The sequence below is a fragment of the Coturnix japonica genome, chromosome 7 (genome assembly GCF_001577835.2).
Source record: "Coturnix japonica isolate 7356 chromosome 7, Coturnix japonica 2.1, whole genome shotgun sequence".
NCBI classification, from domain to species: Eukaryota; Metazoa; Chordata; class Aves; order Galliformes; family Phasianidae; genus Coturnix; species Coturnix japonica.
The window spans coordinates 13,531,350-13,559,059 of NC_029522.1; the positions used below are offsets into that span (position 1 = coordinate 13,531,350).

At 34.6% G+C, this 27,710-nt stretch overlaps 1 protein-coding gene across 1 annotated transcript in view; it reads left to right on the forward strand.

The window, feature by feature from the left end:
* The window catches only part of TTN (titin), a 239,816-nt gene that overhangs the window by 95,373 nt on the left and 116,733 nt on the right, over nt 1–27,710 (forward strand). The window contains exons 119-162 of the mRNA XM_032445727.1: nt 96–176; nt 570–647; nt 850–930; nt 1,108–1,191; nt 1,499–1,597; nt 2,431–2,508; nt 3,367–3,441; nt 3,661–3,735; nt 4,002–4,085; nt 4,337–4,393; nt 4,689–4,766; nt 4,987–5,064; nt 5,998–6,081; nt 6,361–6,441; nt 8,244–8,327; nt 8,523–8,852; nt 10,711–10,788; nt 10,982–11,059; nt 11,271–11,354; nt 11,548–11,631; nt 12,166–12,246; nt 12,503–12,598; nt 12,813–12,896; nt 13,739–13,840; nt 14,022–14,105; nt 14,391–14,468; nt 14,679–14,762; nt 14,988–15,071; nt 15,296–15,631; nt 16,222–16,302; nt 17,091–17,174; nt 17,640–17,705; nt 18,183–18,266; nt 18,962–19,042; nt 19,243–19,323; nt 19,900–19,971; nt 20,507–20,587; nt 20,808–20,906; nt 21,103–21,183; nt 22,132–22,212; nt 22,943–23,020; nt 23,655–23,735; nt 24,078–24,161; nt 24,470–24,559. Coding sequence (XP_032301618.1) covers nt 96–176; nt 570–647; nt 850–930; nt 1,108–1,191; nt 1,499–1,597; nt 2,431–2,508; nt 3,367–3,441; nt 3,661–3,735; nt 4,002–4,085; nt 4,337–4,393; nt 4,689–4,766; nt 4,987–5,064; nt 5,998–6,081; nt 6,361–6,441; nt 8,244–8,327; nt 8,523–8,852; nt 10,711–10,788; nt 10,982–11,059; nt 11,271–11,354; nt 11,548–11,631; nt 12,166–12,246; nt 12,503–12,598; nt 12,813–12,896; nt 13,739–13,840; nt 14,022–14,105; nt 14,391–14,468; nt 14,679–14,762; nt 14,988–15,071; nt 15,296–15,631; nt 16,222–16,302; nt 17,091–17,174; nt 17,640–17,705; nt 18,183–18,266; nt 18,962–19,042; nt 19,243–19,323; nt 19,900–19,971; nt 20,507–20,587; nt 20,808–20,906; nt 21,103–21,183; nt 22,132–22,212; nt 22,943–23,020; nt 23,655–23,735; nt 24,078–24,161; nt 24,470–24,559 — 4,104 coding nt within the window. The remainder of the gene's footprint in view (nt 1–95; nt 177–569; nt 648–849; nt 931–1,107; nt 1,192–1,498; nt 1,598–2,430; nt 2,509–3,366; nt 3,442–3,660; nt 3,736–4,001; nt 4,086–4,336; nt 4,394–4,688; nt 4,767–4,986; nt 5,065–5,997; nt 6,082–6,360; nt 6,442–8,243; nt 8,328–8,522; nt 8,853–10,710; nt 10,789–10,981; nt 11,060–11,270; nt 11,355–11,547; nt 11,632–12,165; nt 12,247–12,502; nt 12,599–12,812; nt 12,897–13,738; nt 13,841–14,021; nt 14,106–14,390; nt 14,469–14,678; nt 14,763–14,987; nt 15,072–15,295; nt 15,632–16,221; nt 16,303–17,090; nt 17,175–17,639; nt 17,706–18,182; nt 18,267–18,961; nt 19,043–19,242; nt 19,324–19,899; nt 19,972–20,506; nt 20,588–20,807; nt 20,907–21,102; nt 21,184–22,131; nt 22,213–22,942; nt 23,021–23,654; nt 23,736–24,077; nt 24,162–24,469; nt 24,560–27,710) is intronic.

The window sequence follows — 27,710 nt, forward strand, 5'->3', positions numbered from 1 at the left end:
TGTATGTGGTATATGTGTGTTGTATGTCTGTTCTCACCTAAGACATCTCAAAAGCCTTGACGAAATTCCTTAAACACATTTTAATGTCTTTAAAGTGCCTGAAGTGCCTAAAAAACCTCCACCTGAAGAAAAAGTACACATTCCAGTTCCCAAACCAGAACCTCCACCTGTCAAAGGTATATTTAGTGATGAAGTATACCTCTCAAATAGTTTTTTTTTAAACTGTTTTTTTGTGGATTTTAGTTTCTGTGTAATTATATCTGTCAGATTTTTTTCCTTTTTTAATGTATAATTGTTTGTGCATGTTACACTTTTTAAGGCCAGGCAACATACTCATATAGCTCTCTCAAGTTATGAAATTTGTCTCAAAGCTCTTTAGAATCTTCCAGTTACCGATCAGATAAATGTTTTTTTCAACTATATGTTAGTCTTATATTTTTCTATGTTAAGTGTAATATTTATGCAATATTTGGTGCATCTTGATATTCTTATGAATGGATACATATGTAAAATTCTCAAATAGGTCTTTGAAATACAGAATTCAGTTGTTTTGTTTCATGTTTTTTAAGTGCCAGAGGAGACCAAAAGAGCTCCCCCAGAGAAAAAAGTTGCCGTTCCAAAAAGAGAAGCAGCTCCACCACCCAAAGGTATACTTAAATCAAATATCTTAAGCGTTCTGTTTGGTCTAACTTTGTTCATTATTGTTAGGTGATCCTAGGTTTAGTTGTGCCTCAGTAATACTAGTTATGTACATTTTGTGTCAGTTTTGTTGATAATTGTGCTTTAGATGTAGTCTGAAGACACTTGTAGTTTTGTTTATTTAATGCTGTTTAATTAATATCTCTGAAGCACCAGAAGTACCTAAGAAAACAGTACCAGAAGAAAAATTGCCTCAGATTCCCAAAGTAGAAGAGGCTCCACCTGCAAAAGGTATTGTGTCTTGTAGTCTTCAGAACATAAACATTTCCTTTGGTTTAGTCAGCTGTTCTTTGTAATCAAAATGTCTGTGTAATCTTTTTGAACAATACATTTTTGTTTTATGTTGTTTTTGCAAGATTTGCACTTTCTAGATCCTAAAAATAAATGCCTTTTCTTTTTTAAAAAAAGTGCCTGCAGTTCCTAAGAAACCTGTCCCTAAAGAAAAGGTACCTCCTGCTGTTCCTAAAAAAGTTGAGGCTCCTCCAGCTAAAGGTATGCTTTCCAGTAGAATAAATAAAATGCTTTTTCTTAACTTCTATGTGTATGTTCTGTCTTGTCATTGATTTCTGCTTCCTTTATGAATTCCACAGTACTGGTTTAGTGGCAGTAAAACAATGGATACTTTTTTGTGTGTTGTATATTACTTACAAAAATACCAATGTGAAGTGTTGAATCTCTGTTGTGTTATTTGTTCAAGACCCTTGAGCAATTCTTTGGAAACCTAGTTATTTGCATTTTGGAAGATGACTTTCACACTGGCATTAGAAAGTCATCCATTTAATATTACTATCTTTCAAAGTGCCTGAAGTGCAGAAGAGAGCAACATTTGAAGAAAGAATGCTTATTACAGAAGAAAGAATATCTATTGCTGTTCCAGAAGAAATCCCATCACCTGAAGGTAGATCATTAACAAATGCCAATGAGAAATGTGTGCTTCTTCTAGACTTCTCTTGCTTTAAGACCAAGATAAAACTCTGAAAGAATTTTTTGCTAGTTATTTTGAATGAGCTTTCTGTTAAAATATTTGATAGACTCCTAGTTAGATAATACCCTCTGAATGCCACTTAACATCCCATTAAGTGTATGGGAATACTACAACTAATCTTAGCATCAGACTTTCATGAGATGTAAAGATGTATAGTGTTGAGGTTAGATACCAGTGCCTGGGACCACAGCTATCCATTTCTTCTACCCCCTACTTTGCTCTCTGCAGCCTTGCAGATAGCAGTACTATTTTCTCCACATGAACTCATATACTCATTTATGCAGATATAGTGTTAATTTTTCTCCCCTGCTAATCAGTCTTTTACTCCTCAAGAAACTGATGTTTTCCCTAATTCAGTCCTATCTGTAGAGATATATGACAAGCCTTCCTTTCAATTAATGACCTACCCTTATCTTGTATCCTTCTTACTTTTGTGTAGATGGATCAAGTAACAACATCTAGTTCATTCCCCACATCAGCTGTTGTGAGGGGGAGGTCTGGGGAGTTGAGGCATTCTGATGGCCTGACATTTGACCTGTGAAAAATATTTGAGAGAGACAGCAGTACGCAATATGGTACATGTGTCACTTAGTGTAGATCATTAATGGTGTGCACAGCACTTCCTATACATTATGCATGTTGTTATACAGAACTTTTAAAAGTTGATCTTCATCTTGTTCATCATTCATCTGTTGAATGATTCATCCGTCCACCAGAAATAATAAAATTAAAAATTTTCTTTAAAGAACCAATAGTTGAAGAATGGTCTGAGGAAGAAATGGAGGAAGTATCTGTTTCCATTCACAGAGAAGAGGTTTCTGAAGGTATGATCACAATTCAAGAATACTAGAAAACAGCAAAAGGGAAGTTTTGTTTTTGTATCAAAAATAGCATTTTTGATAAACTCTATTTAAAAGGAAATTTTACTACTGCACAAATACACCTTAAATTTCATATCTTATCCACTGTAATAGTGTTTTCAATTTGTCTTGCTTTTGAAAAGTGAAATTACTCTTGCCTTAATACAGTGAAAATGAGGTGTCCCTTTTATGTTTTATTTTTATTTTTTACAATTACTCTCCATTGAAATTACTCTTTCGCTTTGTTTCCTGGATTAAGTAAAGACCTTTCAGGCTCTCATGATGTATTCCAGTTTCTTATACAATTTCACAGGAAACTGACAAAATTGTTTCCAGCTATGAGTTTATTGGTGCTAGCCTAATTCTGTAAGGAACAGTAACATACACTGATTGTCTCAATTTTCCTCACAAGCAACACCATGGGAAGTATTTACAAAGGATAACTTTATCCAATTAATTATTATTATTATTTATTTATTTATTTAAAGTATCTGGGAAGCCTTCTTGAAGTAGACAAGTCTTAATAGTAGTGAAGTATCAGACACAGGAATAGAAAGTTCTGATCTGTCACTTCGTATGCCAGATTTTCAAGTTCACAGAAATACAAGCTAAGACTCTTAAGTTGCTTGGACTTGTTCCACTGGCTTCAGAGGGAGAAGGAGGGTAAAAATCTGGATTTTAAAAGACACTAGGGGTGTCTTTTAGTAATGCACACTGCTTACTCTTGTCTTACAAATATTTTGTCATATATCAGTGCCACATAAGGACAGTAATAGATGTCAAATACTTATATTCGGGTATTTTTATTTTACTATTTTTAAGTGACTGAAGAAGAGTCTTACTACATAGAGGAGAAGGTAACTGTGCCTAAAAGAAAGGAAGCCCCACCTGCTAAAGGTATACATTCTTTTCATTAAAAACAAAACAAAACAAAAAAACAAAAACAAAAACAAAAAACATTGTTTGTTTCTGTCTGTGTTTCTTCTTTCATTATTCTTAGTGTATGTTGACACTATGTGTTTCTGTACATTTCTGAGTTTTTACATTGAGGAAATGTGTGTATGCAAAAGCAATACTATTTGTCTTTGTAAAACTGTGTGTTATAATCTCTTAAAGTGCCTGAGAAGCCTAGAAAAGTTGCCCCTGAACCAGAAATTCCAGCTGCTCCAAAGGAAGCTCCAGCAGCTAAAGGTATAAAACAGTTCCTCATTTTTATGATGATTTTTATGATACGTGCCTCTTAAGGAGGATAATATCATACTGTCTTTTTGTGTTGTCCTTGGTAGTGTCTGCTTTCAATGATGAATGATTGTCTCAAATTCCATCTTTTACTATGAAAAATAAGTTCATAAATTGCTATTATTTTTTTAAAAAAAGACAAAAAGTAATGTAGTTTATAATTAGAAACATTACAGCTTATTCTTTCTCATCTTCCCACCTTATTCATACTTCTGAAGTGCCTGAAGTTCATAAAAAAGCAGCTCCAAAAGAGAAAGTAACTGTCCCTGTTCCTAAGAAAGTGGAGGCTCCACCATCAAGAGGTATATCTATGGTTTGGTCCACTTGTTAAAAAACTAAAAAAAAATTCTTTTATTCTTGCATTCCTTCTTCAACATGCATGCATGTTGACAAATCTCACATATCAAATTTCTTCAATGTTAAGCATGTACTTATGACTGTTTGTCTACAATATGGAGTATGGACTGTGTCTTGCTGAGAGTATTTATATGTTTATGTTATGCCTGTTGCTGAGATCAATCCCACTTTGTAAAGTTGCACAATCTTTTTTAAGAACGTCCAGAAATGCCCACTGTTGAGATTGCTGTTGAAGAACCACCAGCAACCAAAGGTAAACAAAGAGAGAATAACATCATAAAACATTTTTTGTTTGTCTTGAATTATTTGTGTTCAGGTGTTTTATATAAAGAAGTTCTTATTTCTTAATATCTGTAATCTCTGTCTGCATCTTCCCTTTCTTCTGTTTGCACTGTTTTCTCTATGGGTCTAAAGTACACACTTGTGTGATGTCTCAGTTTTGTTGTTGAAGTTTCTGAAGCATTTTCTTTTACATAAAATCAGATGAAGTATGAAAAATTCCATGTGTCTTCACATCAAATATTACAACTATTCTTATTCTTTTAAAGTGACTCAAGTGCACAGAAAAATTATCACAGAAGAAAAAGTTGCAGTTGCTAAAAAAGATGAGGCTCCACCCAAAAGAGGTATATTATTTTTAAGAGCTACATAAGAAAGCATTTTTATCTGAATTACCTGATTTATATTTATAACATATAATTGTATAACAAAAGCTGTTTTATTGTTTGCTGTCATTTCCGTATTTGAGTTAAAGAATTGTCAGGTCTCTGCTTTTTTGTTTTGTCATCTGATGTCTGTGATTAATTCAAAATCTTTTAAAACAAACAAAAATTTTAAAAATGCCAGCAGTGCCCAAGAAGACTGTGCCAGAAGAGAAAGTTCCTGTTCCGGTTTCACGGAAAGTGGCCGCTCCACCAGCTAAAGGTATCTAAGTTCTTTTCACAGTAGAGAAGGCTTCTAAATGCCAGATATATGCATGCATTATACTCATCAGCTGCCTGGCTAATATTCCATTCTCTAGCATCTTGGTTATAAATGCAAAGGAACTTTGTCTTCTCCCTTGCAAAAAGAGTGGTAGGTGATGGAGAACAGTCACAAGCCATGCATTTTCTAAGCTGCTAGTTTCTAAGCTGCTAGTTCACTGATTACACTGGCTACTTAAAAGCTCTGTAGAGCTAAATGAAGTGATTTACTCAGTGAATAAATGTTTATAATACCAATAATATTATTAAAATATTAAAATGTTTATAATATCAATGTTTTAGAACATTGTTAGTATTTAGATTGGCAGATTTCAGACTTAGAAATGTGTTCTGCTTCTCTGATCTTGTTGATCTTGTTTTGAAATGTAATTTTGTTATGTATGCTCAGTGTCATATTTGTGATTAAATTGTTTCTGAAGGACCTAGAGAGATCTTTCATCTCCATCTTAGCATCTTCATGTTGTGTGATTACACAACTGGCTTTTTGATGTCTTTTACACTGTGTGTAAGTCTAATATTTTCTGTATTATTTTAATAGCTTATATTTCTACTGCTACTAAAATTGTCAGGTGTTTCAAAGCATATAATCCTAGGGAATTTATTCTTGGAACACCTCCAAACCAATATTCTCGCAAATACTTAGTGCCTCTCTAGCAATCATGCATTGAAAATTCAGCTGGTCAATTTCTCTGTGAACTTAAGTGTCTTTATATTTGTCATTCATGTTTTTGTTGTATTTTCTGTGAGTATTGTTGATGTGTAGATCTGTTCTATTTCCTTGTAATTGTTTGTCCATTTTTCTTTTATATGGGCTTTGTATGGAAATAGATTATTCTTTTAGAATGTAGTATTCTTACAACTACTGTCTTTAAAGTGCCAGAAGAGCCAAAGAAAATGATCCAAGAAGAAAGAGTAGCCGTTGCTGTTCCAAAAAGAAAGGTGTCACCACCGCTAGAAGGTACTCCTGCCTGTGGATTAATCTATGAACAGACTTCCCTAAAGCAATACCATGAGAGCTTAAAACCTAACATTCTGGCACCCTTTTTTAATAGATCTAATGCTCCAACAGCATCCCCCAAGGGAACCTTAAAAGAATCTTTGTAAAACACCCCAATTACTCTAGGTGTGAGAGGTGTCTGGAAATAATGATCAGTTTTCTAAGGAACACTTAATGGGATATGTATTTGTACATGATATTGCACCAGAAAAGATACTAAATTAGACTCTGTCTTTAAAGTACCAACAGAAGAAGAACACTGGGCTATGTCAAAGGAAGTGTCTGTTTCTCTTCACACAGAGGAGGAGATTTCATACACAGGTATGAACAAAGTGAATCTTTGTCCAAATTTACATTTGATAGCCAATTACAAAAAAGAGAGAAAGAAACACCAAAATGTAATCTATTGTTCTGTGAATACCATCAATGATTAGTTTACCTCGAAGATGAAGCTTGTAGAATACCAAAGGAATCCCAGAACAGTATTTCAGTCTCAAAAAAGGCTTAAATCTCTCCTTCTGGCTTATTGCTTTTATAGTGAAAGCTCAATTATTTCACTAGCCCCTCCTTTGAAAATCCTGCCATCCCTTGGACCTTTGATAGGAAACAAGGCAGTATTTTCATTAATTTATATTAACATGCATTCCTTTTCTGAAAAGTAACTGTCCCTTCTTCTGTGACAATAATCTCTCACCCAAATCTGAAAGCATTAGTGTTTATTTCGACTCTGTTTCTTAGCTTGCTTAGAGATGGTATTATTATGCTTTGGCTTAGCATAATCTCATGTGTTGGACCTGCCAGGTCTATGGCTCTTAAAGAAAGAAGTGCCCACTGTTACTTAGGGAAGTGATCTATTGATTTGTGGAAAATGATTCACAAGCTGGCTCACACTTGCTATTTTTGCTCATATTGCTGTTGAGAAAAAATATCCATCACCATGAATATGACACTATGAATTGAAAAAAATAATATAACCACATAAATGTGAAGTTTAAGTAATTTATTTTGTCTTCTGGAGAATGGTTTGAGGACAGGCTGATCACAAGTATTGTGAGGAAAATAGAAGAGGACTGTCGCTGTAGTATACCAACTGTTTTTGGAAAATAAGGGTCAGTATAATAGGATTTCAAACTTACCTGTCCTCCCATGGCATGGCAAATAGAAGTGCTGTTGCTGAGACAAAAGAATCCACAGAAACCTGCTTTTCCAGACATGAGTATTTATGTACAATGCAGTTTTTGTAATCAAATCAAGCAAAATTACCAGTTCCAGACAGTTTTACTTCAAGATTTCAAATGTAGATGTAGTTGGCCTTTACAATTAAAGATCAAGAACTCTGCCAGAAGACTTTTAAAAAACCTTGCTAGTATTCACGACATCCCATTCCCTCTGCATCTACAATCATTGTAGCTTGACATGAAAAAAATGTGATAATTCTTAAATTTGTCATAGGCAGAATGGATTCCATCACTAAAGATCAAAAAGATCTCAGATCTGACAGAAAAAAAGGTAGAAGTTATTCTCAAATTTAGCAAGCCTTGCTGTCTCCCAGGTGTTACAGTACTATGGTAATTATCCATGCAACTTCCCTTGATATAGATTACCTAGTTCCAAGAGGCCTGCTTCAGAAAACCAAACCTCTACACTGTTGCTGGAAAAGAATATGCTTTTTAAATGTAGTATACAATCTTTCCTGAATAAATTTTAAAATCGGAACCTATTCATACCTTAATCTTTTGGAACTTTTTCTGCTGTTATAAAGAGTGTTTGCTTGCTGTGACTGAAGAAACCAGGTATTGTGTAAAACAAATGACAGAAGAGGAATGTCTTCTTCACTGAACAATGAAATCTTTCAGACCAGAAATCTTATCCATTCTTATCCACTCATACAACCTTTTTCTACATTCTCCCCTATCTTCAAAGTTCTCTTTGCAGATCATTTGTTAACAGTAATTGAGACTTTGTTATGATACTGATGTCATACAAAGTGTCAGTACATTCAGTTGTCTGTTATGTATTAATCATGTATTTGTATGATTTTTTTTTTTGTCTTGACAAGAATATTTTTCTTCTAAATACCACTTCTAAACATTCTTAAATATACATATACTGTATCTTTTAAGTGCCTGATGTACCAGAAAGGGCTATCATTGAAGAAAGAGTACCCATTTCTCCTCCTAAAAAAATGCCAAGACCACCAGCCAAAGGTATACTGGATAAAGTGTTGAAATACAATATGTTTTCTGTGTCATGTGTGTTCCATGTATAGTAAGTACCAATCTGTTTTCTGAGAATTGTTTGTCCTTTAGTATAATTCTCACTTGACATTGCATTGTGATCCTTAGTATTATTAATATGTATGTGCTAAATTTTAAAGTTCTTTTAATTGATATCTTTTTAAGTGCCTGAAGTACGCAAGATGGTTGTCAAAAAAGAAAAAGTGTATATTGAAGTTCCTCAGGATGAGGAGGAAGAAGAGGTTCCACAATATGAAGAAGTAACCAGATATGAGAAGGAAGTAATCCACTATGAGGAGGAAGTCCAACATTATGAAGAAGTTAGTCACTATGAGGAAGAAGCTCCTCAGTATGAGGAAGTTCCTCAATATGAAGAGGAAGAAGTCACCCATTATGAAGAAGAAGCTGCTTATTATGAAGAGGAAGTTCCTCAGTATGAGGAGGAGGAGGCGGAAATTCCCCAGTATGAAGAAGAGGCTCCGCCACCAATTAGAGGTATACTTCAGTTATAGGATTGTGTGAGAATGAGAAGTATCTTCTGTTAATGTATCCTAGTTTTGTCTTAGTGTGTTCCAATGTGCTTTACATCTTATTCTTTTCTGAGGCTTTTAATGATTAGTATACAGAGTAGAAAATGTGCTATATGCCTACACTTCGCTACTTCTACAAATTTAAATGTTCCACGAAATAAATGTTCTTTCCTCTTTCACATGAAGTCTGTAAAACCAACTAAGACAATTTAATTGGACTTCATTTTGTCCTTGTCAAATTCTACTTTCAGCATGTGCTTGAAAGGTTTAGAATTGCTCATGAGAACTGTAACAAAAAATATATACTTTTGTCTGGAAAATCCGCAGGGTATTTGAAAATAAGTGATTTAAGAATGCAAGCCTCTGTGACTTCCTCTCAAAATTCTGTAGTTGTTGTTAGCGTATTTATCTATGGAAACCAAAGACATTAAAGTTCTTTTATATTGACATATTTTAATTCCCTGAATTTTTAGATATTTCCCTCAGGAATGATGTTTATGCTGATGGTGTAAAATTTCAATGCTGTTAGAACAGAGTAAACCTTTTGTTCACTATTTAGAGAGGAAAACTAGATGATGCTAAGATCTTGGTAATAAAATCTTCCTACCACTTACAATAAAGACATGGACTATGTCCAGTTTTCCAATATGATGTAGTTGTCCAAAAGTACACAAACCATATTTTCCAGATCTCAATCAAAATCAATCCATAGAGTTTCTTCCCATAAGGAAGAAACTTGATTTTTTTCGACTAACTAATGAATGTAAAAATTATGTTTAATGTTGTTTTCTCTATAATTTTATTAAATTGGTTAGAACATTTTTTTCCACTAAAGAAAAGGTTATTCTGCATACAGAAAAAGTGAGGATTCTTCTAAGCTGGAAAATTAGGGTTGGCTAAAATTTCTCATGACTATTTCCAGCAGTTAAGTTAAACCTGTATGTGCTGCAGTCTTTCTTCAAATGCTCAGAGCAAGTGATTATTCTCCTCCCAAGCTCATAAAACTTACATTAATACTTCTGGATTTTGGAGTAAAATAACTATTAATACACATTTTAGTTGAAAGTGCAGTTAAATGGAAAAAATGTGCTTATTTCAGCAGAGTCAGGATTTAATCTGATGTCATTAACCAACAAGTTATAGTATAAACTGCTGGGTGCTTGTTACTTGTCCACAGTTCTTTGTTGGACATAAATCAATTGGTAAACTGTGTCTGCTTGCTTTTAGTATGTAGGTAGCACATGGAAAACTTTTAAGAATAAAATGTAATCAGCAATATATATTCAATATGTATGCAAGTCATATGTACTCAACATGATCAAGTGTAGCCTGTTGAATGTCTTAGAAGTGTTAGGATCATAGCTCTAGTAGAAAGTCAGGAAAATAGTGAAACCCTAAAGTATTAATTACAGCACATAAAGCAGGTGCTTATTATAAAGTGTATTTTCAACTACCGCTAGCATTTTCATTTGCTCCAAAAAATTGAGGAAAAGACTGAATTTGTGTTTTAGTTAGTTTCCCCACCATGGTGCTTCTTAGTCTTCTAATTGGTTCTAAAAAGTCACATCCTGTCTTACTCTTTGGATCAGCAAATAAATCCTTGAATTAAAAAATTATTTTCTTGGTGCCATCAGTGACTGATCAGGCAGGACAGGCTTATCAGCAGTGAATATAATGTGTTTACTGTTTTACTCTGTCTTTGTGCTCAAATCATCTTAAATCATAGCTGTTTGTTTTGGGTATGTCTTAGAGATTTATTTGTGCTAGGAGTACTTGCTTGCTTTCTTGCTCACATTGCTAAGACATTAATGGTATCTTTCAAGTGCCTGAGGTGCCCAAGAAGGCTGTTCCAGAGGAAAAAATACCTGTGCTGAAGAGAAAGGAAGTTCCTCCAGCAAAAGGTATATCATCACTTGATGGTAGCAGGCATTCTCTGAATATATAACTTACACTGTATTTCAGATGTTTCACTTGAGCATTACTTTTCTTTTGGGAGGGGGCTCTGCGTTTGATGTGTTTGTGCTGCTGTGTTCTGCTCTTCTCTGTTTTGAATAGCTTGTGGGTTATGTTTTAACCAAAATAATGTTTTTGAAGTGCCTGAGGTGCCAAAGAAACCTGAACCTGAAAAGAAAGTCCAAGTGCCAAAGAAGAAGGAAGCTCCGCCAGCTAAAGGTATAGCAACTTGTAATTATATGTAATAAGAAAGGACTTATAGATTTCATTTATCTTCTCACTTGCATTAGGCGAGATGATAGCAAAAGGATTATCAGTCTTAAGAACTGTCGTTCTGTGTGTTGTGTTAAAATGTTTAGTGTTACTGGCTTATATGTCATGGTGTTTCAGCTGCTTAGTCCAACCTCATTTAACAATAATATCTTTAAAGTTCCTGAAGTGTCAAAGAAACCTGTGCAGGAGGAGAAGGTTCCAATTCTTGTAAAGAAAAAGAAGGATCTTCCAACAGCTAAAGGTATATCAGCTCTTAACCAAATGCTTTTAAAAAGCAAAGTTTTTGTTCATGTGTGCTCTTTAATGTAATGTAGTGTGAAAAGTGTACTCTTGTCAGTTTGTTTTGTCATTCAAATAGATTGATTCATGTTTTATTGATTCTTTGCATGGTGGTTCAAAAATGAAATTCTTTAATTGCAATTATATCTTTAAAGTTCCTGAAGTACCAAAGAAACCTGTGCCAGAAGAGGTACTTGTCCCAGTACCTAAAAAAGTGGAAGAACCTCCATCAGCCAAAGGTATACCAGTTTCTGATTCAAGGAATCCTAGTTTTGTTTCTCCAGTCTTACAAGATAGCAATTAACAAACCCACTCCTCCTCTTAGTGTGTTTGATACTGAACCGTTCACCTACCTATATGTGATCAGAACACTGTATTGTGACTGTGTTATGTACGTTTATGTTAAACATGGATGATATATTTACTCTACACCTTTAAAATGTCCATGTTTGTGTCCTGGTTTTTGTTTTTTTTTCCTGCTACTTAGAAATTTGTAATTTAAAAAATACTTACTGTTTCAAAGCAGCTGCTCAAAAGATAAAAAATGTACCTAAACACCCAGACATCCCCCAGCCTTGCCACATCAACAATAGTAGTTGTTTGCAAGTTTATATCTGTGGAAAAATCTGTAGTTAAATTGTTATTTTAAAATCAGTTATCTCTCATGCACAATTAAATTTACCATGTCTGTGTAATTATCTTAATGTCAGTTACACAGCTGTTGCTTTATGTTTCACTGAAAATTAATTTCTTAAACAACACTGTCTTTAAAGTGCCTGAAGTGCCCAAGAAAGTTGCAGAAAAGAAAGTACCTGTCCCTGTACATAAAAAGCCAGAGCCTTCACCAGCCAAAGGTATCTCTTCTCATCAGTGAACCTGTGCAAAATGCTTCTTGTTGCTTCTGTTTGTTGTTATTAGCATATAGCTTTAGTACTTTAGCAGATTGTTAAAAATGTACTTGTTAATTTGCACACTTCAGCTTCTGTATGTTGTCTCTCTGCTTCTGATGTTGTCTGTGTACTTGCTAATTTGCACTCTTAAGCTTCTTTGTGAGTTGTCTTTCTGCTTCCAATATTGTAAGTTTCTTACAATTAAATACTACCTCTGAAGTGCCAGAAATACCAAGACATCCTCCTGAAGAGGCACCTACTTTTGTTCCTGAGGAAGAGGAAGAAGAGGAAGCTATTCCAGAGATACCAGTAAAAGGTACAGCATTCCTTCCTGAAAATTACTTGAAAGCTCTTTTCAGTTGATCAAAGTTTCTTCATCTCTAATGATTGTATTAAGTTGGATGTAAATCTCAATTATCCCTTTGAAGGGAGTTTTCTTCATCTGATGGTTGTTTGTGACCTTGCTCTGTGTTTTTTGTGATGTTCTAAATGTAATAAAAAAAATTCTTATCAAAACAATATCTTTTAAGTGCCAGAGGTGCCCAAGAGAGCTGTACCAGAAGAAAAAGTGCATGTTGCAGTTCCTAAAGTAAAGAAAATTCCTCCAGCTAAAGGTATATCATTTTGCAGTGTGTGCAGATAATTATCTTTCCTTATATTTTCATACTTCAGTGGAATCAGTTTATAGTCATGTGAAACCACATCCCTAGTTCTAGCACACTGCTGCTCAACTGTAAATAGAGATCAATGTTAGATCTCAGGCAGGACTTCCATGGGCTGAGAAATCTGGTCTTGAATGATTTGCTTGTTTTCAATTTTAAGTGTTTGCCATGAATTAAAGAATTCATTGTGATATTGTTAGTGAGAACTCATTTTCGTGAGGCACAATGTTTCAAGAAATTACATGTAATAATGTCCTGTGGGACTTCATCTCAAAATTCTTCAGTTCTGGCAATTCTGGTCATTCTGGCAAACATCTTGAAAGCATACTAACTAAACTTAGACACACAGAAAAAGTCAAAACAAAATTGGCTCTATAAATAACCAGAAGTGGACTCTAAGTGCAAAATTTGATATAGAAGCAGATTACTCAGAAGCCACTTCTTCAGTGCTGAGCAAAGTTTACCAAAGCAGCTGAGTTTTTAGAAAAAAAAAACAAAAAAACAACTGAAAACAATGTTTGGATATATACAAGAAACTAAAAAGTCTACAACGACTCATTTGCAGCTTACATTGGTGTTACAGTTAGTAATTATTGTGTATAAGAATTGGGCAAAAGAGTAGATCCTCACATATTCCTTATAACCAAATTGCTTTTTTTAGAGAAAGAATGAAAAATAATGAATTGAGTTTTCCTTGTGTTTCTTACTGTTGCTATTTTAAAGTTGGTGTCTTTTTGTTCTGTGTTGTGAACTTTTCTTTGAGATGTTGCAAAAGTTCTTAATGTCTTTTAAAGTGCCTGAGGCACCAAAGAAAGTTGTGCCTGAAGAAAAGATTCCCATTTTTATTCCTGAGAAAGAAGAGGAAATTATTCCAGAAAAAATCATACCAGCAAAAGGTACAACACTGCTTGCAAGTTATCCATGAGATCTTTTGACTTCATTAAAACACTTCATTTCTTTCCCCGAGCTTTATGTAAATCTTAACTATCTTAGTGGGGAGTTTGTGATATTGTTTCATGTTTCTTAGTGTCTGAAGATAATTTCTAAATTTGATTGCAAAATATAATATCTTTAAAGAGCTGGAGATTCCTAAGAAACCTGTCCCAAAAGAAAAACTACCTGTAACCACTCCTGACAAAATGGAGCTTCCTCCAGCAAAAGGTATATAAATTAATAACTAGGAAAAATAATCTGTTGTTGTTCTCATTCAGTAGCAATGTTTGTTTTATGTTGCTTGTAACTTGTGTTATTTTTGTGTCTTTCTGTATTGATGTCTCAGAGTGTCTGTCAGATTCCTGACAAATAATAACATCCAAAATAATTGAACTTTTTCAGAAAGTCTGCCCATGTCTTTGTTTTTATTTCATTATGTGTATATCTGTTTTTTGTAGTCTTGTTGTTATTACTGGTAGATGACATTCTAAATTGAAAATAATATCTTTTAAGTGCCTCAGATACCTGAGAAACCCGTTCCAGAAGAGAAGGTACCTGTCCCTAAAAAGGTGCCGGTCCTACCAGAAAAAGGTATTGCATTTATAAATGCAGTGCGTCTGATTGATAGCATTCTTCTTACAAGCTGAGCTTAGCACAAGACTTTTAGTATGTCTGTATTGTACTGAGTTTGTCACTTCACTGTTTGTTTGTGAGTTTCTGTTCTGCTGTTGGAAAGTGTCTTGTTTTGTGTCTATTTAAAAACTGCAACAAGAATGCTGAAGTCAGATCATATCTTTAAAGTACCCAAGGTGCCTAAGAAAGTTGTTCCTGAAGAGAAGGTACCTGTTACCCCTCCTGAAAAAGTGGAAGTTCCTACTGCAAAAGGTACATGTACTCCAGATTATCATTAATATTCATGATAAAAAGACTCTTGACCTTCTTCTAACTTTTGTCTGTCGTATGAGATTTCTTCTCTAATTTATGTTAAAATTCTTCATTATCAATGTTTGCATTGTAAAGTCATTAAGCTGTTTATTGTCCATATGTTTGTTAATTGTATTGCTTTAAGTTTTTCCTTCTAATTGCTAAAAGAAAATCATGTTTTTAAAGTCCCTGAGATGCGTAAAAGAGCTGTTGCAGAAGAGAAAGCACCGGCCATCGTTCCCAAACCCAAAGAACCACCACCAAGTAAAGGTACAGATATATTTCTTTCTTCCAAATGGTTTTTTTTTCCTCTTCCTTCCTAAAATCTTCTGGAATATGCAAGATTTCTGGAGCATATTCTTAAATTTTGAAGTAAATAGAGCTTGTGATTATCATGAATATTTTCTGTTCTGCATGGATGGTCTGTGTGGATGGTCAACTGTGAATGAAATGTAATAACTGTAAAGGTACTAACAATAATACTATCTCTAAAGTGCCAGAAATACCCAAGAAACCCATTCAGAAAGTCCCTGCTCCAGCTCCTGTTCCTGCAGCAGAGAAATATGAATATTCTTATGAGGAGTATGAGAAGTATGAGACATATGAAAGTATCGAAGAGTTTGAGGGGGTTCAGGAAAGTGAAGAAATTGAAGCATATGAGGAACCTGAAGAACCTGAGAGATACAGAGAAATGCAAGAACAGGAGTATGAACTGGAGGCTGAAGAGAAGGAAGATATCTATGAGAAGTATGAGTTTAGGGAAAAAGAAGAGATCTATGAGAAATATGAGGAAGCATATGAGGAAACTTATGAAATCCCACCAGTTATAGGTACATTATGTCATTTCTTTATTCTTATCATTGCTTGTTAAGTTTCCAGCTACAACTTAAGCCTCCCTTCTTTATATTTTTCCCTGTTTGTACTACTGTGTCTGTCTGCAGCTGCTGCTGCTGAATCCATTCCCTCTTGCTAAGGAATTCTTCCCTCCAGAGTGGAATGGAAAGACTGAACCAGTGTAGATGTGATACAAACAAAGTAAATGATAGTTTTCTGAAGCAATTCAGCTTCAGTCTGGATTCAGTGCTATTATGTGTCATTATGTTTCCTTTGGACATTTTAGCTCCCACCAGTCATGGAGCTGTTAAAATTCAGGCACGGCTTTCCTTCTTATCTTTTATGTGTGATTATAAGATCACAGAACCCACCATGCTAATCAGAAATACTATCTGAAGTGTACCAAAAAGATGTACAATTTCATTCCCTAGCTGCCATTGCTCAGGTTCTGAGAATAATGGCTGTTCTCTTGACACCATAGATTAGATGATTCTTCTAAAATAAGTGATTATTCTGCTTGCTGACTTTGTATCTGTTGTAATTCCTCAAAACTAACTTAAAACCCCTATTGAAATATTTCTTAAAGTACCTGAGGTGCCTAAAAGACCTCTGCCAGAAGAAAAAGTACCTGTTCCTGTTCCCAAAAAAGAAGCTCCGCCAGCTAAAGGTACATGAGCTTTAAGAGGAATTTGAAAATGCAGCCTTCTGTCTTCTCAAAATTCACAAATGCAGTAAATTCCCTATTCTGATTGACTATTAAATACCTAATGTTTTTTCCAGAATTATCAATGCCTGGGATTAAGATACTAAAAAGATAAATACTTATTTAACAAATCAGAACTTAGACAAATTCTTTCCGAGGGCAAAGGCATTTAGAGGAGGAGCTCCAATATTTAATTTTTGCTGTCAGAGTATTAATGACATTTTATATCAAAGTATTGAAAACAAATGAATGTATAAATTAACAGAAGTCTATCAAGCAAACTCTAGTTTTCCAGAGAATCCCAGAAGACAATTACTTTCTTCAACCTAACTATATACTGGAGTGAATTTGATATTGATATGTGTTCTCTGTGTCAGTCTCCACAAAGACTGTGCTAAGAACAGCAATGTTCAGTGCATGTTAGTAGAATTCCTGTCATAGTCCAGAGTTCTTTACTTTTCTGTTCAGAGCTCTTAATTTGCCAGAAGCCCACTTTGCAGTCAGTTTTTTGTTAAGGCCCATCCTACTGTTCTGAGTTAACCAAACAGCTGTGTGAATCCATGCCAAACAGCTGAGAAGAATGGCTCTTAAGGCTAACACTCAGTTGCAACCAAGGGCACTCTATTTTGTATTTTTCTAATTTTAACTACTCTTCTCTGACTCTTTGCTTTGTTTGCATTTTTTATTAATGCTTATTCTTATGTACTATTACTACTGAAAAATTCTTAAAAACATCACAAATATCTTTAAAGTGCCAGCGCTGCCAAAGAAACCTGTTCCAAAGGAGAAAGTAGTACCTGCTGTTCCTAAAAAGGAAATGGTTCCACCAGCTGAAGGTATATTTCTTCTGTGTTGTCCTCGTGAATCGTGAACTCCAATTTCAGTCTTTTGTCTTTGTTATTCACTGAGAAAGATGTGTCTGAGTTTTATGTCTCTGTGAAGCTCTACTCAGCTGTTTGTGAATGAGTCATTTTTGGCCTGTTTGTTTCAAGTCAACTGTTGAAAAGGCAGGAGTGTTGCTTTGAAAAAACATGTGCCTTATTCTTTAAGTTCAGAAGTAAGAGTTCTTTTGGTCCTTCTGAAAAGGATGCAGATTCCATCAGCTAAAAATATGTCTGTCTTTAGAGAAAATGTTTTAAGTATGTTATTCTTCTGTCTAATCTTCAGAATTAACAAATATTCTGTCAGGAAGAATTTAATTTTTTGTTGCTTTGTGAGTCTGTCTTAGGTTTGCTTTTTTTTTGTTTTCTAACTTCTTCCAAATAAATTTAAAAACCCTAAAAGGAAATAATATCTTAAAGGGCCAGCTGTTATCAAAAGAGCTGTCCCAGAAGAAAAGAAACCTACACGTGCACCTGAAATGAAAGGTAAAGGAACCTTTACTATGAAATTTTATGGAAAGGAAACATTTGGACTGTTTTTATCAACTAACATCTTCTAAAATGATCCTCATGTTCTTTACACCATGAGATGGTGTAATTTAGTCTCTGTTGCTTGAGCTCTGAGTGCTCTCATTCAAAGACACAAAAACTTAATTTTTGTCACATTGTTGTGAATTTAGTTTAAACTGGGAGTTTAAACCAAGTATAATGTTCACGATATTTCTAGAGAAGTAATAGCACAAGAGCTAGTAAGTTCAAACCACTGAGGTTATTACGTGTGTCAGAAGGAAAAGCAAGAAGACAGAGTGAGCCCAAGACAGTTCTTGACTGTATGTTCTTTCATCAAAATGCTCAGTTTTGGGGAATTCAGAAGAACTTAGTGATCTGGGTTACTTTCTCATTGTGACTTTAAAAATTGAAAATTATTCTGAGGTTACTGAAAAAAGGTAATATCTTTTCAAGTTCCTGAGACTGATAAGAGAGCTGTACTTGGAGACAAAGTACCCATCTTAATTCCTAAAGAAGACGAGGCTCCTTTATATGAAGGTACTTCAGTGACACATCTACTGAGCAGTAAATTGCAGAGAATTCCTTGATTCACATTCTAAGTTGTTTTGTAAAACATGAGTCATTTCCTTATTTTGTTTGGATTACTTAAAAGTAATTTCCATGATTATCTTTGAGACTCTCTCTGCCCCTAACACTTAGATATAATATGCAACAGTTCTCTTTTGTCACCTATTGTTGGATAAAATAAAATAAATATAAATAAGAGATAAATTAAACTTCTGATCTGGGGGAAAAAATAAAATCAGCTATATTAGAAAAACAACAACAAACAAAAAACAGACAAACAAAAAACAAAAAAGAAAATGAACAAAGAAGGACTGAAGCATATGCTATCTTTAGAGTTGATCTGAGTGTGACTTCAGTCATTTTTTTAGCTGGAATATAAATGCTTAATCTCAGATTTGCATGTGGGAAATTCAACTGAAACACAGTATTGCATCTAAAACAAGAAATTAATGGTTAGAAAACATAATGTAATATTTTTATAAAATTGTATTTTACTCACTGGGAATGAGCGTTTCTAATAAGTGTAGGCAAATGATCAGGTTGAAATTGAATATTTAAATAATTTATGTTCAAACAGTCCTTTGTCTGTATTAGTCTGTGGATTTTAAGCATTGTTTCTAATCTTGTCTTGTAAATAATACTAAAATATACTAATATCTTTAAAGAGACAGAATTTTATGAAGATGTTCCAGCAGAAGAGCTCCCTGCTATTATTCCCATTATACCAGAAACTCCAGCACCTAAAGGTACACTATTAAAATAAAATTAAAAAGCAACATGCGTAATAATAAACAAGTCAGCTATTCATCCCATCATCACTCCATCTTTGCTTCAGTCACTTATGTTCTCATTCTAATGTTTCATTAGAGACTAGGTGTCTATCATTTGTTCTTTGTTTTGTTACTTACATTTTGTTAATGTTCTTAAAAATGTAATATCTTTGAAGCACCTGCAGTGACAAAGAAAACAGTCTCACTTAAGAAAATACCTGCTGCTGTGCCTAAAGAAGAAGCTCCTCCACCTCAAGGTATATGATCTCATAACAGAATTTTTTCTAATCTCTTTAAAAATTGAGGTAACAAATAAGAAATCCAACACATGTCTTTTTACTGAACAGCAGTAGGAGGTGCTGTACACACAGTTTTCTTCCATTTGATCTCTTATTGCATGAGTAAGTTACATTCTGTATCTGAGGAAGAGAACGTGCACACAAGGGAATTAAAGGCAATCATTTTGCTAAGACAAATAGAAGCACTCTTCAAGTCTTAAACTAATGAGCACTTGCCAATGCAATAATTCATAATTTAGGAAAACAAAAAGAAAGTAAGAGGGAAAAAAAAATAGGAAAAAAAAAAAAAAAAAAAAAAAAAAAAAAAAAAAAAGGAACATCTGTTATCTTTTCAAACATTACCAAAATCAAACCTGTAAGTGCCAGGAGTTACAAAAATAAAAATGCATAATCCTAAGTTGCCACACTGTATTTACAGCTTAAGACCATGTATTTTTATACTGTTCTAGTAGCTTTTTTTTTATTGTTTTGCAAACTGTACTACTTATTTCCTAGTTCAAATTTGTAAAATAATATGTTTTTAAATTTCTGAAGTACCAAAGAAAGCTGTCCACAAAGAAAAACTGCCTTCTGCTCCACCAAAAGAAGCAGCTTCACGTCTTAAAGGTACAAAACATTTAAGTGGGATTTGAAGAATAAGAGATCTGTTTTCGTGTATCTGTCTTTAACAGCATTGAGAATACTTCATGTACTACAACCTGGAGTTTAGTTAGCAGATGCAGTATAAACCTGAATAAAAAATAAAAATCACTTGGACTTGTGCTTTAGAAAAAAAATGGTAGTTCAGCTTTGAAGCAAATGAAGGAAGGAACTCCCAAGGAAAAATAATAATTAAAATAAACAACAAATTTAAAAAGTGGCAGGGAATAGTTAGAGAGGTATGACCAAGGAAGTAGATCAGTTAAGGACACATCACACACCTTCTTGCAATGTGCAGAGATTTTATGGCCGTACAGAAAGTCATCATTTGTGGGGTTTTATTTCCCCTTGTTCCAAATAAATCTGATTTTGAGAGTAGACAAAAAATAGACCTGTTCATATTAAGATAAGCTTGGAGATCTGGTTTTCTTTGTCTTTCTTACTGTCTTGTCTGAATATGGAATTCTAAGTTAATTTAAAAGTTATACTAATATCTTTCAAGTACATGAAGTTTATGAAGAAATATACATAGAAGAAGAAATTTCTACAGTTCATAGAGAAGAGGAGGCTCCACCACCTAGAGGTACATGAACTTCTTGATCATATCTTATCTGCAATTTGCAAATTAACGACCTTCAAGAAAAATTTAATTATTCATGTTCATAGTCCAGATCTTGTTCAATGTAATTAATATTTGTGTTGATTCTCTTTGTTCTTTACTTCCAATTTAATACTTGGTATTTTTTGTATAAGTTGTATTTCTTTTCTATAAAAATTCTTAAAATGAACTAATATCTTTAAAGTGCCTGCAGTTGTGAAAGTTGCTCCTGAAAAGCCTTTTGCTGTGCCTAAAAAAACAGAACCTATTCCTGTGTCTAGAAAGCCAGAATCATCATCTAAAGGTACTACTGTAGTACATTAAAACTGAGATCTTGTCATCTTTTGCTCATGTTTTGTGCTTCTTACTTGCTTAATAGTTAGTAATCAACCTGTGTGAAATGTGTCATGTTGTGTATGTCAGTTTTCATGTTTTTCTACTAGTCTTATTTATTTGTATGTATGACATCATAAAATTAAAACCAGTAAATATCTTTCAAGTGCCTGAAGTGCCCACAAAAGTTATCCCTGAAGAGAAGCCCATCCCTCTGTCTAAAAAACCAGAAGCTCCACCCACCAAAGGTATAGGCCAACATATCCTTTCTTTCTCCTTTTTCTTCAGCTTTCTTCTGTCTCATTTTGCTGTTGTCCAAATGTTGAAAAACAATTGAATTTGGTGATTTCTTCTACCCAAGAACAATCCATTGCAGTGCAGTACAGAAATTACATCAGATAATTATCAGAAGGGCTAAGAGCAATAAGGAAAACTTTAGCTGAGTCAATAGGCAGCAAGATTTACAAAATAAACATATTCACTTTATGGTTATTAATAAATACTGTAAAAACCTTCAGAAATTCCACAGTACTCAAGCTTTCACGTTGCTCATGTTAAACTTACTGATTAATTTTTGAATAGAAATAGTATTCAGCTCTGAAAACAGTTGTTACAATTCATTCAGGTATTTTGGAAGGCTGTTTGATTGAGCATTTTGTCATATGTCACTACTTAACGACGAAAGTCTCCCAGTAAAGCTGCTTCAAACCGTTCTTTGTCAGAGGAGAAGAACCAGTGAAACTGTTTCAAACATGTAACTGTTGTCAGACTGTCCTTTCACATCTCCTTGTTCTGTCCTACTTCTCTGTAATGTATGTTTTATTTTTCTAATTCCCAAAAGTACATATCTTTAAAGAATCCTAAGAAACATGTCTCAGAAGAGGTGCCTTTTGCCATACCAAAAAAGACAGGAATACCACCTAAAGGCCGTATATCAACAGTGGTTAAACCCTAAGAAGATTTCTCTTTCTCTTGGGCAGAAGGGTTTACATTAAAATAAAATCCATTCTGTGTTCCTTACTTATAAGTATTCCTAGTAGTACATAGTAATATACAACGTTTCCTGCATTGCATATCTAATTTCAGATCCATTCTTATGAATCATTCTACTATACTTCTTCTGATGCTCTTTCCTCTAAACAATTAACATATTTTTAAATGCTTTAAAAATAACAAAACTATTATTTTCTTTAAAGTGCCAGATGTGTCCAAGAAAATTCCAGAAGAGAAAGTACCCATCAGTGTGCCAAAAAAACCAGAGCCAACACCAGTCAAAGGTATCTTTCATATGTAGAACTAAAGTTGGGAAGAAAAAGCATCTAACAAGATTGTTTCAATTAGCTTCTGATTATCCTGTTGTGCTATTCTACTATATTTATTTTCTGTGGAGATAGTTCTATATATGCTACTGCTTTGAAAAATCTCTTCTTTTGGGTGTGATTAGTGTATTAGTGAGTTAGAAATACTGATATCATTGGGCAGCTATGAGACTGATCCTTGAGTGCCACAGCAGAAATCTTTAAGGGAAAGCAGTGCTTCTGTAATCCAAAATACTGATGACTAACAGTAAAAATATAAGCTCCAGAAGAACGTTTATAAACATCTATGTACAGAGTGATACAGATGCCTAACAGAAGAGAAAACCCTCAATACTCATACAGAGACAAAATCATCATCCATAGCAGAATATGACAAAGAAAGCAGAATGGACAGTGGCAGCCTTAGTCAGAGATTAGATATGCTGTTGACTTAAACTGAAAAATTATTTAATGTAGAAGGATACATTTAAGTCTGCCACATCCCCGATCTCCATGTCACTGAAGTTTCAAAAGGTTCAGAAATGTTACCCTCAGACTTTACAGGGACACTAAGTACTAGCCTTGTTTCAGTAAAAATGCAATTCCATTAGGCCTTTTCCTAATTTGCAGTTTCTACTAACAAGAACGTAGTTTTGAACATAGCTGTAAAATTCTATAAAACGACTGAAAATAATCTCTTTTCTTAAAGAGCCTGAAGTGCCCAAGAAAATAGAAGAGAAAATCAAAGTTTCTGAGCGTAAAAAGCCAGAAGTACCCCCAGCTAAAGGTACTTGGCATTAATAAAAACATGAAAATAATTTTTTCTCCTTTCACTGATAAGATCTTTTTGATACTATTTAGCCATCTTTTCTACTTCATAAAATCTGGGTAACCAACTCTTTTCCTCTTGATACTTTCAAATGTATCCCATTCAAGATTGAGAGCAAAAGGCCTCTTTGGTAAAGGATATTATCTCTGCTTGATGCTCCCTAGTGTCCTTTTGGATCTTTTTTTAAATTTTATTTTATGACATTTAAATTTAGTCAGATATTAAGGATTAACATTAGTTTTAATTTTAAGGTACCAGACATGCCCAAAAAAAGATGCAGAAAAGAAAATTCTGGTTGTGGAGCCTAAAAAATAGAAGTGCATCCAGCAAAGTTATTTGCCATTATGAAACAAAGCAACAGAATGAGAAATATCACCTACATTGTTTTACAGCTATAGAAGACAATACGCAAAACCTTTGTGTGATTTTTCTTCTGTTGTCTAAGCTTATGTGAACAAATGTGCTGATTTTTATTGTGAGAAAAAGGATAAATGTATCTTGATAATTGGTGGCCTGACTAGTACAGTTACACTGTTATGCTTTAATGCTGTTTATGAAATTCTCGTAGTAAAAATAATTAATGTTTTTCAAGTGCCTGAGGTACCAAAGAAAGTGGTCCAAGAAGAGATTTCAGTTAAAGTACCAAAGAAACCAGAACCTCCACCAGCTAAAGGTAACTGCTGTACATGATTAATTAAAGAGAAACCTTTTGTTGTCTGGACTGTGATTTTAATCAATTTATTTTCTCTAATTATAAATACTCTACATTTTTGTTGATTCAGCTGTAATTTTTAAATGTGAGAGACAGAGAAGCAAAAGAGTTAACCTTTTTGTTGTCAGTAACAAACCATTGCCTAAGACAAAATTTTCTATAGCCAAAGAAAAAAAAAAATTGATACTCAAAACCAAAACTACTGTTGTTTTTGATGTCCTCAAGTTATATTTTTCTTATGTCCAAAGTGGTAAGAATACTGTTTAAATTTCTTACAAATAACATGGATTACTTTCTTTTAAGTGCCTGAAGTACCCAAGAAGGTGGTTCCAGAAGAAAAAGTGCATGTTGAAGTTCCTAAAAAACCAGAACCTCCACCACCTAAAGGTATATATTAGTACTGAAAAAATTGCATAGAAAATTTAATTAGTTTATCTGAATATTACCTTTAAAAGTCTGTTTTCACCTTTGCTCTATTCTAATATTCATAAGTGTTACTGTTTGTGTTGTTTTCTTCCTTTGTGTATAACTCTCAGTAAGTAACGGTGGCTATTACTGGTGCACATCAAACAATATTAAAACACACATTGGCTGTTTATAAGAGGGGTTTTTTTCCTGATAATGTTCTCCTTTGAGCTATATTAAATTACAATTCTTCAAATTTCTGAAAGTAAAACAAATAAATATTTTCCAAGAACCTGAGGTGCCGAAGAAGATTGTTCCAGAGAAGAAAATACCAGAACCTGTGGCTGTACCTGAAAAACCAGAACCTCTACCAGTGAAAGGTAAGTCTCAACATTAGTAAAATAATAAAAGCAATATTTTTCCACTTTTCTTTAATTTTATCATTTTCCAGGCCCTCTGATTCTGAGATCCCATTTGTTCTATGTATCTGGATATGTTTCTGAATATGCTTAGGTGGATTTTTTAGAAGAATAGTGAAGTATTTTGGATGTGTGAATTACCCATCTTCTTTACTCAAACCCTTCTTACTATGCACTTTGGTTAATAAAAACAGTGATAACTAATATCTTTAAAGTGGTAGCAGCAGAAGAAAAGTATTCATTCTAGCAACTAACAGCAGACCATGTTGATTTTTTGAAGTACCAGAAGGTCTACCAAGAAAAGCAATATGGCATCACTCAGTTCTTGAGTCTTCAGTTTGTATGATTAATATCTTTTAATAATAATATGTGCAGTATTACTAATATCTTTTGTCCTGTAAACTTTGTTCATAAATATTGTGATTTTTTAATTTATTTATAGCTTAAGTTACACTATCAGTGCATATATACGCCCGCATATGGTGATGTGAAGTGTGTGTGTATTTGAAATGAGAAAAGTGAGTGTGTTATATCTATCATTAAACAAGCTAACATAAATGCTTGAAAAATTTTAATGTTTTCATTGCAATTGTGTCTTTATGTATTTTTATTTACTTGAAGTTGTTATGAGTTTGAGCAATCATTAAACTCAAAACTAATATCTTTTATATACATGAAGTGACCAAGACAACTGTCCCAGACAAGAAAGTACCTGTTGCTGTTTCTCAAAAAGCAAAGGCCATTTCAAGACCCCCCAAAACAAAGCCCTTTGAGGCACCTCAAGAACTACAACCTGTGCCTGTGGTGCAAAAAGCAGTGCCTGATGTGTTGCCTAAGGTTACAGGGCCTTTTGTGGCTCCCCCAAAACCAGAGCTTTTTGTGGCTGCAGAGGAGTGTGAGACTGTTCTGGTACAACTAAAAACAGAACTTGTGGCATCTGAGGAGACAAAGCCAGCTGTGACAGCCCAAAAAGCAAAGCTTTTTGTGGCAGCGGAGGAGTCTGAGACTGTTTTGGTACAACAACAAACAGAACTTGTTGCGGCATCTGAGGAAACAAAGCCAGCTGTGGCAGCCCAAAAAGCACAAGCTTTTGTGGCAAGCGGAGGAGCTCTGAGACGTTTTGGTACAACAAAATATATCTAGAACTTGTTTGCGTGGTTTGTGCGATTCTCTCTGTGTTAGTAAAGCGAAAGCCGTTGTGGCAGCCCTTTCAAAATATGCAAAGCTTTTTGGTGGCAGCGGAAGGAGTCTGGGACTGTTTGGTAAAACAAACAGAATGTTGCGGCATCTGAGGAAACAAAGCCAGCTGTGACAGCCCAAAAGCAAAGCTTTTTGTGCAGCGGAGGAGTCTGAGACTGTTTTGGTACAACAAAAAACAGACTGTTGCGGCATCTGAGGAAACAAAGCCAGCTGTGGCAGCCCAAAAAGCAAAGCTTTTTGTGGCAGCGGAGGAGTCTGAGACTGTTTTGGTGCAACAACAAACAGAACTTGTGGCATCTGAAGAAGTAAAGCCAGTTGTGGAAGCCCAAAAAGCAGAGCTTTTTGTTCCAGCAGAGGAGTCTGAGACTGTTTTGGTACAGCAGAAAACAGAACTTGTGGCATCTGAGGAAACAAAGCCAACTGAGGCAGCCCAAAAAACAAAGCCTTTTGTGGCAGAGGAGGAATCTAAGATTGTTTTGGTACAAAAACAAACAGAACTTGTTGCGGCATCTGAGGAAAAAAGGCCAGATGTGGAAGCCCATAAAACACAGCATTTCTTGGTGCCTGAGAAACCAGAGTTTGCTGTGGTACATGAGGAATCCAAGCCTGATGTCGCATCTCAAAAACTAAAGCATGGTGTGATGCCATCAAAACAAAAACGTGTTGCTGAACCCCGAAAACCAGAGCCATTCATGGCCCCTGAGAAACATGAGCTCTCTGTAGCACTTGATAAGTCAGAGACAGTTGCAACACGCCATAAAACAGAGCACATTGTGTCCCCCAAAACCAAACCTTTGGTGGCACCCCAAAAAACAGAGCTTACTGTAACACTTGAAGAAACTGAGTTTGTTGCAGATTCCCAAAAATCAAAGCTTATTGCCGCATCTCAAAAATCAAAGTTGGTCGTGGCACACCATGAGCAAGAACCTGCCATGGTGCCTGAAGAACCAGAACCTCTTTTGGCACCCCAGAAACTAAAGCATTTTACAACAGTTCGAAAGCCAAAGGCTGAAGTGGCACCTGAGGAGCCAGAACCTATCTTGGAACCTGAAGAACTACCACTAGCCAAGCTGGTCAAAAAGCCAGAGGCTGTTGCTGTACATAAAAAACAAGCTGCTCCACGAACAAAAGGTATATCTTATGAATAGGAAGTCTTTTTCTTGAATATAGTATGTTTCAATGCTCATATTAGAGCTTAAACACATAACTAACATATACTAATATCTTTAAAGAACCGGTAGTGCCTGAGAAGGCCGTCCCAGAAGAGAAAATTCCCGTAGCTGTTCCAGAAAAATCAGAACATCCATCAGCCAGAGGTATATACAATCATGAATACATAAACGTTCTTAATCTTCTCTTAAACATTATTTTAACCTCTTTCATTCTGTCATTTTTGAGATTTTAAATGGTGCTTGCCACAACAAATTACACTGAGTATGAGTGTGTGACAGATGGCTACGTAAGAACATTTCTCATCCTCTGTGTTTCAGTCTGTGTATTTATGTTTAGATGTATTGTAAATGTAAAATGAACTAATATCTTTGAAGTGCCTGAGATGCATGAGAGGGCTGTCCAAACGGAGGAAGAACCAACTTCGGTACCTAAAAAAGCAGGAGCTCCACTTGCTAAAGGTATATGCCATGATGAACCCCATTATTTCTGTTGTGTTTTTTTTTTTTAATTACTGGGTTATTTAGAAATCTCATTTTAAACTGATTTTTTACTGTTGTAATGTGGTATCTACCATGTTAGAGTCATGTACAAAATGTGAATCATACTGGAAGTATGTCAAATGTATTTACTCAGCATATTCAGGATAAGAGATTTTCCAGAAGAAATACTAAAAAATTATTTTAGTAATATTCAAAACCTGATTACACTATAAACTGAAGCAGTGCTGTCGCATTACACT